General features: G+C 59.7%; 1 protein-coding gene across 5 annotated transcripts in view; it reads right to left on the reverse strand.

Annotated features, from left to right (window-relative positions):
* Positions 1-708: 708 nt before the first annotated feature.
* Positions 709-13,525, reverse strand: part of BSN (bassoon presynaptic cytomatrix protein) — a 109,237-nt gene continuing 96,420 nt past the window's right edge. For 4 of the 5 annotated variants that reach the window (XR_007921917.2, XR_007921916.2, XR_007921915.2 and 1 more), the window contains 7 exons: positions 9,532-11,608; positions 8,412-9,223; positions 8,178-8,277; positions 7,602-7,733; positions 7,312-7,366; positions 6,866-6,959; positions 709-4,503 (listed from right to left, as the gene is read on the reverse strand). Coding sequence is in view for 1 of the 5 variants with exons in the window: in XM_051852441.2 (XP_051708401.1) it covers positions 7,326-7,366; positions 7,602-7,733; positions 8,178-8,277; positions 8,412-9,223; positions 9,532-11,608 (3,162 nt within the window). In the remaining 4 variants the exon portion in view is untranslated. The remainder of the gene's footprint in view (positions 4,504-6,865; positions 6,960-7,311; positions 7,367-7,601; positions 7,734-8,177; positions 8,278-8,411; positions 9,224-9,531; positions 11,609-13,525) is intronic. The other variant, XM_051852441.2, reaches the window with a different exon arrangement.

The raw sequence follows: 13,525 nt of genomic DNA on the forward strand, positions 1-13,525 counted from the left end.
TGCAGGACTGTTAAGGCCAGAACCAGGAGTCCAAGAGTGACCCCAGCCATCTCTGGAAACCGGGAGGTTCATCAAGCGTTGTTTGTGTTAGGAAAATGGAGTATATGGTGCCTGTCCCTCGGAGTGTGTGCAGCAGACTGGCTGTAAACTCCCCTGGTGTGTCTCTGGGGTTGGGCACTGCGCAGTGAACACGTAGAAATAAACGGAAGGCCAGCAAATAGGATGTTCTGCACCGTGGCCTCTGCTGAAGGTGAAAGACAGGAAGGAAGGATATGTCTCAAGATGTTAACTCTAGGGGAAGGGCCAGAGAGGGGATGGTCGACAACAGACGACGGTATTCCTTTCATTTATCTGTGTTTTTAAAATTTTCTGGCAACTCTGGGTTATGAGGTGGGAGTTGGGAGTCGGCAGAGCAGGGCAAGCAGGTGTAGGACTCGTTAGCAGCACCAGGGGGCAGCAGCTGCTCACCTGTCTTCCCAGCACAAGATCGCAGAAAGCTGTGTGTGCAGCCTGGACGCCCACTGTGCAGGTCCAAGCTTGGAGCCTCCACCTCTGTGGGGGGTCCCTTGTGGCTTGACTGACTTGGTGCGAATTCAGCCACAGGCACGCCAGCCCTTCCGCATCTCTTCCCTTTAACCATGACACGAACTTGGTGATTTGCTCCTTTGGTGAAGCCTTGCCACTTTAGAAACCAACCCAGAGACAGTGTGTGGATTGTTTATATCAAGTCTTTTTATTCTGATACCACAGAATTACCTTGTCACAATGCAGGGGGAGGGACACTGAAAGTACCACAAGTTCTCACAGAGCACGGGAGGACGGCACACAGTTCACGAGGGCGGCTGGAGGACTCGGGTCATTGCACTTACAACTGTAAACTTGTTTGTGTGACTTTGTACAGCACTCTTCCCCCCTCAAATGAAGAAGGAGAGAAAGAAAGAAGGGAAAGAGGAGGGAGGAAGGAGGGAAAGCCGAAAACAAGACGTGGAAGCTGGAGGAGAAGGTGTGGATGGCCACTCCTCTCCAGGGTGCTGCCTAGGGGAGGAGGAGCTGAATGAGACAGACACGCACACGCGCACACACACACACACACACACTCATACATAGGTTCGCGTGCACACAGTCTCACAATTTCCATGGCTCTCCAGGGCCTCCCCAGGGCAGCAGGCACCCAGGGAGACGGAGCTGGCATCTCGGAGGAGTTTTAGTTCATTAGGCCTGTCCCTCTGACCCTGTCGGAGTCCACAATGACAAATATTTACAGCATGGCGGGGGCTGGGTGGAGGAGGAGCCGCTAGGGCAGGAGCACACTGTCATGGCAAAGAGCCTGCCTGGAAAGCGCCCCCACAGGCTCCAGGAGAGGGGCCACAGTTGCTGCTACTGCTGCCCTTTCGTTGTTGGCCCTGAGCCCTCACATTCCACCCAAGAACTAAGAGGATGGGGGTGGGGCTGCCACCTGACATGTGCACTGGGGCCCGGCGAGGGCAGAGGAGGCGACACCCTGGCTGTGACGCAGGGGAGGGAGGTACGGAGAAGGCCTAGATGGCCTCCCCGAGACCCCTTGCCCATTTGGAAACAGGTCTGCTGTTCCCTGCTTCCCAAGGCACCAAATGCTGGTCCCTCAGCCTCCGGCTACATTGCCCCGAGAGTCACAGGGTTCAAGACACCTACAGCCCAGATGCCTGCCCCAGCCACCTCCACAGAGAGGCAATGACGTGTCCTGGGGATACAGAGGGGCGTGAGGAATGGCAGATGTCAGATTTTTCAAACTCAGAGACCTTGGCCAGAAAGGAAATCTGCTAAGAAGTTAACACTTCAGAGACAGACAGGGCCCGGTGCAGGCGGACCTGCTGACATCTTCCCGCTTGCACCCTGCTCCTAGCCCATCCCTGGCCTTCAGTGGAGAGGATCACTGCTCTGGCCTCCAAGTACCTAGGTGCATCCCCACAGAGATGCGGCCCCAGCCTCCCTTAGCCAGACCGCATCTTGGGGATGAGCAGGTGTCCCACGTGCAACGTGAAGGCTCGCAGCTGCTTGTCCCATCCTAGTCGCCAGAGGTGGGCCAGGCTCTGTCTCTGAGGGGCGTGCAGACGTTAGAGAAAACCAGGAGAAATGTGGACCCCTGAGAAACGCACGGTGCAAACCAGAGCACTCTGGAGGCAGATCAGACCTCAAGGCATCAGGCAGCTCCCGCCTGCCATGCTTCAGCTCAGTGGTGGAGAAGCTAATGAGGATGGGTGGGCTTCAGAGAAGGTGATGGGCAGGGATGATACGCCCTGGCAACAGAGGCAGCAAGGCCCGCACAGGACCTTCAGGGACGTTTTGCTATTGAGAAACTTCCCAAGAAACTCTACTTGCAGCCATTGTCTATGTAAATAGTTCACCTGCTCTGGTTCCAGAAGACACTGTCAGCCAAAGGCCACAAGCACTAAAGGTTCAGCTCTTCCCGAGCACCCACTGACCTGCTGGCTCCAGCCCACGTCTCCTGGGCTCCCAGTCCCTCCAGGCCTCCAGCCACAGGGGAGAGGCAGGGAGCAGCTGCACGCAGAAGCTGGGCCCACAGAGCATAGCCAGGTTCTGTCTGGCCTCTGCCTCTCTGACTGTGAATGCTGCCCAGCTCTGCCCTTAAGCAGTGCCCCACTGGGAAGGGGCAGTCAGATGCCTCCGGTCTGGGGCTCGGGTAGGAGGGGAGAATGACATACGGACAGCAATCCTACAGCAAACCTTCAGAACATTCGCACACATGCATCCTGGGCAGGCTCCCACCATCATGTCTACTCCGTGGACTCCTTTTTACCTGCTTCTTGGATGAGAACGCGGCAGGGCATGTGGGGCCTCACACTGCCTGGCCCGCAGCCTGGCACGCTCAGGCGACAACTGGTGGGTCCTCACCAGCTGTGCAGAAGTCAGCTAGTAGTGCTCCTGAAGGAGAGGTTCTGAGGCAAAAAGAACTCCAAGCAAAGGGGTCGAGCGTTTAAGATGGATGAAGTCGTGCAAAGAGGCTGCGAGCTGCGCATGCTCCGCGGCGGGGCAGGCGGTGGCTCGCCCGGCAGCAGCGAGTCCTGCCGCAGGTCAAGCATGCCACAGACGGAGAATTTCACACACACGGGAGAGGGGCGGGGGGGGAGGAGGGGATGTGAGCAGATCTATCCAGTTTCTCAATTGCACGGTTGCAATTAACTCCTTATACATAACATGGAATTTATTAAATATTAACAGTTGTCTTTGAGGGTTTATATTTCATTGCATAGAACATCAGAGATGAGACTTGTGGCTGTGCCCAAGATGAAGGGAGGCCCCCAAGGAAAGGGTCCTGGGGAGGAATGCCGCCCAGGCCACCAGGTGGAGAAACGGCGCCACGCTTCCCCACGTGGGGCTCTGGGCCTCTCCCTGGGCTGGCAGAAGCCCTGGCCCCTCTGCTCTGAGCACACGCACTGGTGATGGCTTAAGAAGGACTGGGATTGCACAGTAAACAGAGGCGGGCGGGGGGCCTCCCTAGACCTCGCCCCGGGGTTGTGCTCTTGGTGGCAAGCCGCCCCCTATTGCTTCTAAGTCAACATTCTCCCGTGCTGAGCAGGGGCAGAGCAGAGAGGGAACCAAACCGTCAGTCACAATGTGGTGCTGCAGGGAGAGGCAAGGGGGTGAGCAAAGAGAAGAGAGAAAGGGAGAGAGAGAAACGAACGTGAATGTTTATGAGGTATACACGTAAATCAAAGCGGAATGATTAAGGCTGTTCTCGAAATCAAAAGAAACCCCCAGGTGTCGGGACGAGGAGGAGCCGGCTGGTGGCTGGTGGAGACAATGGCGGTGCCGCTGGGATGTGCACGATGGTTAGGGGGATGGCTTTAAGATGATGGCCTGCGTGCTCGCACGCTGCCACCCAAGGGCTGGGAGGAGCCTCAGCCGGCGCCCACGCTGCTTGTCGGTGCTATGGCCTCTTAGTTCAGCGATGAGACAGTGTTAGGTCCTAATGTTTGTAAAGTTCTCCCAACCCTACGCTGGCCACTAGAAGGTCTGCTCCCGTGTCACCCAGAGGGCAGGGTGTGGGGGCAGGGCCCTGTGGCCACAGAGGGATCTGGGCCAGCTGGAATGTGAAGGAAACGGAGCCCAGGGCCCCCAGCCCTCAGGCAAAGCCCCTCTCCAAGGCTGTGGAAAAACGTCTGGCATCTCGGAGGGAGGGCAGTGTGTGTCCAAACTCTGCGTATAACGCACCGGGGCAAAAGGCGGCTGTGGGACGCGTGGCGAGACAGCCATGGTGCAGGCTGCTGCAGAGGGCGCCTCCCTCCCAACGGCCGATGGCTGTGCCTCAATGGCGGTGCCCTGAGGAGAGCAGGGTCTCGGCAAAGACAACCAGGGTTCCCCCAGGCCAGTGGTCCCACTCATCCAGCAGGTATTTCACGCAGGCAGCTGCTGTCAGGTGACTCTCCGTCCTCAACTGAGGCCAGCCTGCCACGTCCCACCTGGTGTGAATCTTTGGGCCAAGGGTTTGCCAGAATGCAGATGCTTGGAAGAGAAAAGGAGGGAGGGAAGGAAGAAGAAAAAGAAAGAAGGATTTTGACAAGAATCATGGATGGCTGCTTCCCACCCCCACACTCGTCTCAACCATCTGCCTGGGTATCAGGGCCCACACCACTGAGGCCCGGGGTGGGGGGGTTGGGAGCCTGGGCAGCGTGAAGGGCACAGAGAAGGCAGGAAAAAAGAAGGCTCAGACTCTGTAACCCTTAGTACGTACAGCTACACCTTTCAATGAAAATACAAGGCGTGGGGCAGGCGTTCGGCCTGGCAGTGAGGTCTGCATGCCTGTGGCCCATGCTGGAATACCTGGGTTTGAGTCCAGCTCTGCTCCTGTTAGTGCACACACTGGGAGGCAGCAGGTGATGGCTCAAGTAGTTGGGTGCTTGCCACCCATGTGGAGACCTGAATTAAGTTGCTAGCTCCTGGCTTCAGCCTGGCCCAGCCCTGGCCACTTGGGGAGTGAACTAGCAGATGGGAATTCGCTCCGTCTCTCTGCCTCTTAAGCAAACCAATAAATCAGGTCAGCCGGAAAGGGACATCTCTTTTAACGTGACAGAAGTTTCTCCTGTTTTGCTTAAGAGTGAAATAGATGGAGCCATGTTTAAAATGGCAAGCCTCTCCCAGCCCATCCCTGAAACTTCTAGAAAGACACCAGACAATGGGCATTCACTGCGGCGTTGACCACTTGGCTCTATCATTAGCCAAATGCTAGAACTTGAGCATCTGTGAAGTCAGTGGCCTCAGTGGCAGGACACAGAACAAAGCTACATCTGTGTCTCCTTTTCCTTCTCAGTAACGGGGAGCTGGCCCTGATCCAAGGTGGGACTGCCATGCACCAGGGCCACGGGCTGTCTCTCGTCTCTCCCTGCAGCTCCATGTCTAAGTTCATGTCTGCTTCAGGGCAGCAGCTGCAAGGAAACATGTGGACGAGAGGGAAGGCAGCAGGGCCCCCTGGCGGGTGAAGGCAGGAAAACCACTGGGCCTGCACTGTGGCGACTGTAATCAGAATACATTCAAGGCGCAGCTGACTCCCACCTGCCTCAGACTTCGCCCCTGGCCACCTCTGCCCTGCGCTGTGCTTCTGGCTGTGCTGGCTTGTGCCGTCCCTGAAATCCAGCAGTCCACCAGAACCTCCGCTGGGGTGACTCCCTCAGCCGGCCACAGCTCTCGGCTCCTCCCCGAGGCCTCACCTCCACGCCCGCAGCTCTGACCCCTTCCTCTAGAGCTGGCCCGCCCTGCTGCACCAGCTCCAAGACGTCAGAAATCACCTTTCTAATTTAATCTTATTTTCTAATCTGTTCATTCGCTGTCTCCCTACGTGGACCATCGGCTTTGGAGGGCAGGAACTTGGTTTTGTTCCCTGCTGTATTCCCAGTGCCTAAACTAGGGCCTGGCATACACCTGAGCTTGGCCAGCATCTGCTGAGTAAATGGGCAGAAACGGGGCTGCCCAACGCCCCTCCACACAGAAGCCCTCTTGGCACCACACCCAGCTCCTCCCTTTCCATAAGCAGCTTGGCCTGGGCAAGGGCTCCTTTGAAGTGACCTGTTTGCTGACTGCCAGGCCCTGCCACGGGGACCACACACACACCTGCCCATGTGAGAGTGCCCCAACTTCCATCTTCTTACTGTGGCTGCAGGATGGGGGGAGGTGGTCCCTGGCTGAGCACAGAGCAGCAGTATCTATCGACAGCCAGGCTACCAGCCTGCCCCAGCCTAGATGCTGCTCTTCCCTCCTCCACACAGCGAGGCAGGGGCAAGGCCAGCGGCAGGGCAGGCCCCAGATGACCTGCCTTGGCTATTGCAGGCCACACAGAGCCAGGGCTGCTGTCCTTAGGCCCTTCTACTCTCTCCCTGGGCTGACAGCCCGAGACCGAGGCTGCCTATCTCGTGACTGTCCTTTCTTTTGAGTTCCTTTCCTGTCTGCCTCTCTGCTCGTTCTACTCTTCCATCTTGTTCTTGAAAAGCTCAGCCTGGAAAGCCAGCAGTGTCTGGACTTCACATCCAGAGCCACGACGCCCTGTGGGGTCTGGGAGCTCCAGCCTCTCCCCATTGGCTGGACCAGAGATGCCCGGGAAGGGATGCGTCCCCCAACAAGAGCCACAGGCTGCCCTGTCCTCCACAATCGTGGACTCAGTGTCCAGTGCTCTGATAGTTGTGGGGCACAGCTGGCACCGAGTGTACCACCTGACTCATTGCCACTGTCTCAGCCAGCTCAATGGCACTGGCCCAGGGGCTGCTGGGCGCACCACACCCTTTCTGAGGCACACGCAGACTGGATGGCTGTGTTCATCCAGGTCACAGCCCTTTACCCCCTTCTCTGCCCATCCCTCCCTGGCGCTGAAACTCACTGTTATACGCAGAGTCCAGAGCTGCGCCCAGATCTCTGCCTCCAGAGATTTTTCCACAGCAATGTTATCAACCTCTCTTCATCTCTTCAAGAGCCTGTGGGGCATTTATAGGGGAGGGTTGGGGAGGAACAGCTCCACAGTGGGTCCCACCCAGAACCGGATGCCAGCCCACTGCTGTGAGAGCCCCACAGGGGGACAGAGGAAGGTGAGGAGGACGACGGGATGTTGACCCTCTTCTTCCTCCTGGGGCTCTACCGCGCTGGCCCTGAGTCAGGAGTCTGTGCACAATCCCTCATCCTTCCGTGTCTCAGGAGTGCACACTGCAGCTCTGGCCATACCACCTGCTCAAGACTAGACTTCTCCCAGGAAACCCACTGGGACCTGGAGCTCAGCCCCCCACGGTGCCCCAGGCCAGGAGAGGCCAGGAACAGGCTGCTCATACTCACCCTGCTGGGCGTGGTCACCAGAACGAGGAGAATTTTTTGCCAAAAGCAGAGACAGCTGTGACACAGAAAGAGAGAGGCATTAGGGAAATCAGGGAGGCCAGGTCCCTCTTCGTCATGGCCATTGGTGTAGTGAAGGCACGTATAGCCCAAGAGACAGGGACTGGCCATAGGACTGGGTGGCTGCAGGTGCACCCTCTGGCGGGCCAGTGCTCAGGTGCCTGAGCCTGGAATCGTCCACAGACCCCACTTGGCCAGCTCAGGGCCCTGGCCGCAGGCAGCGCAGTGCATACCTTCCGTCAGCTTGCCAGCTTGTTCTGCTGCCCCGCCAGGGAGGATCTTGGAGAGCACACTCTCCCCATCAGCACCCGGCTGGCCTGCGGGAGCCCCTGGGGCGCCTCCAGGCCTGGCTCCAGTCTTCAGGCCTGGGGGAAAGAAACCACCAACACGGGTCTGAGTGGGAGAGTAGCCATGAAGGACTCTGAACCCAGCTGTCCTGTGAGAGGCAGGGAGGGGGAGGCTGGAGGAACGTGAACATAGAAAGAGAACAGGGAGGAAGAGGGAAGTAGGCAGAGAGGAAAAAGCAGGGGACCAAAGGAAAGGGAAAAGAAGGGAGAGTAAGAATCTAGAGTCTTGGCCCTGGGCTCACCATGCCCTTCTGGGTTTTTCACCCAGAGCTTCTTGGGCCCTAAGGCCCAAGTGCTGGTGACACCATCAGCTCATTCCAAACCCAGGCTTTGGGGAGGTCTGCAGCCCACTGGGCACCTTCTCAGGGGCGAGTGAGGGGGACTTGGGGCACAGGTGGCTGTGTGGGGAGAAGAGTCTGCACACTCGGGGCTGTGACCGAGGGAACCAAAGGGTAGGCTTACCTGCAGATCCAGGTCCTGGTGTCGGCTGAGCCTGAGGAGCCCTCCCCTGTTGGGGTGCCTTGGCTGTGGCTTTAGAGCCATTTGCTTGTTCTGCCCGTGGCTGCAACACAGAACCCAGAGCTGAGATTCTGCCAGTGGATGCCACCCACACCCGGCCTGGAATCCAGAAGATGCCTGAACTTCAGTTGCAGCACCCACCCTGGGTAGGCTCCATACAATGACAGCCCTACTTACTGGTCCTGCTGGCGGGGGGCCTGCGGCTGGCGTGGGGCCTGGCTGAGGTTTCCCTGCTGGCTGGCTGGAAGCAGGGGCCGGGCCCCTGGCAGATGGCTGGCTCTGCTGCTGCAGCCGAGCCTGTGGCGGCGCCTGCTGTGGAGGCTGCTGTCCAAGGCCTTGCTGCTGCTGCTGCTGCTGCTGCTGCGGCTGCGGCTGCGGCTGGCGTGTGGCTGCCCCTGAAGGCAGCTGTCTGGATGGCGGTGGCTGTGACTGCTGTGGCCCTGGAGTTGTCTGTCGACCTGGAGCTGCCTGTGGCTGTGCCTGGGGTTCTGGCTTTGGCTGCAGGGCAGCGGGCCCAGAGTGGGCCTGCCGGGAGCCCTTTTTGCTGTCGGAGGCATGATGGTATGCTGACGGAACACGTGGTGGCTGTGAGTATTCTGCAGAGCTGGGGTACCCAGGCTGACCCTTCTTCGGCATGGCTGGGGCAGGGCTGGGTTGAGGGTGAGGCCGGGCCTCGTGGCGACCCATGTCCCGAGCGTGCGGTTTGGTGGCACGCCGTCCTGGCTCCTCGCCAGTGTGGCGACTCGAGTGCCGCCCATGGTCACTGTGATGCCGGTGTTCCTTGGCTGAGGCATGGCGGCCAGGGCCACCCTCATCGGGAGCCCACAGGCCCTCCTCGGAGGGTTCGTCGTAGTCATGGTAGCTGTGCCTGGCAGGGCCTCGCTTCTGGGAGGAGGAGACTGCATGGCCCCCATGGTGCCTGAACCGGTCGGAGCGGGCATCCCGGGGCTTATCAAACCAGTCTGTCTCCTCCTGGCCCAGGTGATACGCTTCAGAGACCAAAAACAGAACACCATCAACCCCCGGGCTGGCCACAGGGGGAGGCCTAGCTGAAGCCATGCAAGGACACCAGAGAGCGGGCACCACAGCCGCAAGCAGATCACTGGACCCCCAGCCCCCGCCCCCCTCAGCCGGGGCACCAGGGCACAGGTGGAGCAGACAAGGGCAGCCTGCGGCAAGGCTCACTGCACGAGGGGCCAGGCCAGACCCTGCTGGGACATCTCGGGGCCCAGGGACCCACGCGCAGGCAGGCCCCCCAGGTGCTGAAGCTGCAGAAATCACCCCCAGCTGCCATTACCTTCGCTGTCGGAAACCACGCAGTGGGAGTCATCCAGGATGTAGCCCTCCTCACGCTTATACGCGTGGGCCCGAGGCCCGTCCTTGACGTGCTCCTGGACGTCAGGCATGGAGTGGCTGGAGCAGAACTGCGGGCAGCTATCCCCAGGAGGGAGGGTCCCCCCGGCAGGGCGGGGCCGTCCCAAGGGGCTGACGGGGCTCTCCTCTTCAGAAGCTTGGCTCCGCATGGGGGGCCGTCCCCGGCTGTGGGCCATGCTTAAGGACGAGGGCTTGGGACCTGCTTTTTGAAGTCGCTCCACAGTCTCCCGTTCCCGTTCGTACCCCTTGCCTCGGCCACTGAAGTCGTGGCTCGACAGCTTCTCCCCACTATAAGCGGATGCCCCCCGGGACCGGCTGCTCCCACCATACATGCGGTCATCCTCCTCCACTGCGTCCCGGCTGGACACCCCGTAGTACCTCTGCTGTTCATACACGTTCTTCTTGAGCCCGTAGGTGATGTCGTCCTGGAACTTCCTGCCCCGAGAGGCCAGGCTGCTGCTGACGGCAGAGGGGGGGTAGGAGGCCAGGTCTGACTCCACGTCTTTGGCCTCCTCAATAGGCGAGAACTTGGAGATCTTTTGCTCCATTCCCTGCTTCCGGTGCTTGCTGCGCTTGGACGGGATGGCAGCAGGGGCCAGGCTCTTGGAGGGATGCTTGGGTCCTGAGGGCCCCGGACCATATTTCTCTGCCCGGGCCCCATGTCTGTAGTCACTGTCACTGTAGTAGTGGGCACTGGCTGGTCGGCCATTGCTCTCCACGCTCCGGTGGTGGCCAACCTTCCCACGGGGCTCGTAGGAGTCCTCCTCGGATTCCTCCTCCCCGCGGGCATAGCAGCAGGGCAGTGCCGACCCCTCAAGGATGCCAGGCTCTCCAGGCTCTTTCCCTGGACGTCCGCTGCCACCCGGCCCCGAGGGATCCAACCGCTGGCTCTCTGGGGCCGTGGAGGTGCTGTCCTTGGTCAGCTCACTGATGTCGTCGATCATCACGTAGTTCCGAGGAACATTCTGCTCCAGGCTGGTGTAGTGTGAGTCAGGAGGGTAGGTGGGGGCTGGGCTCTGGCTCACACCACTACGGTCGCTGGCCCGGGGCAGCTCAGGGACCTTGCCCTGCTCGTAGCTGCTGCTCACTGCTGGGCCACTGTAGCTGGTTTCAGAGGTGGCTGAAGACACGGCTACAACGGGGCTGGTGATCACCTCGTAGTTGGTGGGCACCTTCTGCTCCAAGTCAGCCAGTGATGTCTGGCGTGGCTTCTGGTGGAGGGCACGGCTGTCAGCTGGGACTGGAAAGTGGGTGCTCTGTGTGGCTGGCATGGACGTTTGGGCTGTATAGTGGCCTGTGGGACGGAAAGCCTGCTGGTTTGTCAGGCCAGGCTCAGTTGGGTAACTGGTGCCAGGAGGAAAGGCAGGTGCTGGATAGGTGCTAGAGCCAGGGTAGGTGGGTGCCTGGTGGGCTGGGACTCCGTTCTGAGTCATCCCAGCACTGCCTGCAGTGTACTGTGGGGCCGGAGGTGGGAACCGTGGCTGCTGGAAGGCAGTGGGGCCAGAGGGGGTGGCAGGAGCGGCGGCAGTGGCAGGGAAGTCCCCATACTGTCCGGCTGGAGCCGTGCAGCCCTGGAGCCGCAGCTGGTTGAGCTCACTGTCCGATAGGTAGTCACGATGCTCACCAAGACCACGCAAGGGTGGGTAGTCACGGCCACCCCGGTCTTTGGCCAAAGACTCTTTGCGCTGTGTGATACCCAGCTCCAGGTACTTGAGCTTGGCGTCAATCTCCTTCTCCTCCTCATCCAGCTCTGCCTGCTTCTTGCGCAGCTTGGTGGACTCATGCTCCACCAGCCGCAGGTCCCGGTCCAGCTCCCGGAGCAGGCTGGCCTTGGTGGCAGGGACAGCGGTGGGCCCCGCCAGCCCTCGCTGCAACAGGCTGGCTGCATACAGCTGTGGGGGGGCCTGGCCAGCCAGGGGAAGGTGAGCCTCCTCTGGAGGGGGGCTGGGCAGTGTCCGCTTCACCTTGCGGACCAGGCCGTTGGGTGGCAGCGCCGACACCTGAGACAGAGGGAAGGGTGGGCAGCACTGAGACCCAAGGTGTGGGTGACTTGGTGGGGTGTGGGGTCTGAGAACGTGGCTTGGGCTGGGGCAGGAGCTGGGCTCCACACGTTTTGGTGCACAGATTCACCAGGCAGCTTTGAGGCCTACCCTGCCCACCCACTGGCCTTGGAGAGAAGGCCCACGATCACCCTAAGGTTCTTCTCCTCCCCAGAGCTCTGTGCACTGGGAGGGCAGGGAAGGGGCAGGATGCCCTTTTGTTTCCAGTACTGGCCTGGCACACAGTGGCCTTGAGAACCCCTGCACATCTCCAGTGAGCTTGCCACCCTCTGCCTCCTACTAACATGAGGAGAAGACAGGTCTGGCTTGGGATTCGGGTTCTAAGCAGCCGCTGGGGGCTGAGGGCAGTGGAGGGCATGGACAAAAGGAATGGGTGGGTCCGGAGGCTCCCTAGAGGATTGTGGGAAAGGGGCACATGCTGACTGCAGGCTCTTGAGTCTTCTCCTTCCTGCCCACCTGCCTGCTCTCCACTCTCATCACTGTGCCTGCACCACCCTCTGTCAAACCCCCCAGGCTGCATTTGTGGTGCAGCCCCTAGCTCCCTGCACATCCCTTGGTCAACTGCTGCTTTCTGGGGCCATGGGTACACCTCTAGGTACCCTCTGGCGCCATCTGCGGCAGCCTGGCTTGCTGCCCGAGGTTCTCTGCAGCGCTGTCTGCCTCCCCACTTGCCTCTGACACTCTGCATGGCCTGCAGGGCCACATCACCACCTGGTTCACTCTGGTCCTCCCTTTATCTCTAGCTCCTGGTCTCTGGAGAATGCTCCATGGTTTTGGGGGGTCATGGACCACCCTGATCCCCCAAAATACTAGGACTGACATTAGGATTCTTAACTTTTCACCTTGCTAAGTAACTACATAAAAACCTCCCACCTACTTTTTCTTAATTCACAAAGGAAATGACAGAATGCCCCCCAAATCTCAGAACAAAGGGTGACCTTTAATGAAATGAATTTAACTTCTGAACTCCTCACCCTATTGTCTGTCTTTCCTTATTTTGGCCACAGACCACCAGTGTGCATGATGGCCTGGCCCCACATGGCCAGCTCATGGGAACCTCTGTGCCTGGAGCCAGGACCCCTGCCCCCACTCCTGCGACCTGCTTTCCCTGCCAGCCCAGACTCCTGCGCCCATCCCCACCCCTCCCAGGCCTGCACACACCAGGCTCGTCACTGCTAACCTCTCCGCTCCCTGCATCCCACCCAGAACATGGGCAAATACACCTCACGACATCTCTAGCCCCTACCTCCTCTCCCCATGATCTTCACTGCAGCCTATGGGCCCACATTCCGTCCCAGAAACGGAAACATCCGCTTTGTCTCATCTCTCTTCTGCCTGGAACCTCCAGGAGCTCAGCCTGGCACCGGAAGTCCTTGGCACACCCCTATCCTCACTGCACTGTGGCCCACAGCCCCGAGTGCATCACTGACAATGAAAGCTGCAGCCAAGGGCACGTTTATGCTCCAGGAGCCTCACTATAGGGGCAGACAGGGCTGGGTCGGGGCAGGGAACTCGAGGAGGCAGGGAACACACTGCAGCATCTGGGACAGGCCTCAGGGGCGAGGCCGCTGGGCTCGGGCTTGCTGTGAGGCAACGGGAGCCTGGCCAGGGCTGGGAGGCGGGCAGCAGCTCACTCAGATACATGACTGACTTTCCTGGGGACATTCAGAGATGAAGCCTGGAGTACAAGTGGCCCAGACTGCAGGTGAGGGCTGCAGCGACCTGAAGGGGAAGGTGGCAGGGGCGGCACCAGGTAAGGGCGGTAAAGGGATGGTGCTGGGGAGAGGCTGAAGTTACTAAGGGGAGTCTGGAGGAAGGCTGTGAGGCCCGCGTGCTGCCTGTGTTAGCCCCGGCATC

Source organism: Oryctolagus cuniculus, chromosome 10, assembly GCF_964237555.1.
Source record: "Oryctolagus cuniculus chromosome 10, mOryCun1.1, whole genome shotgun sequence".
Classification (NCBI taxonomy): domain Eukaryota; kingdom Metazoa; phylum Chordata; class Mammalia; order Lagomorpha; family Leporidae; genus Oryctolagus; species Oryctolagus cuniculus.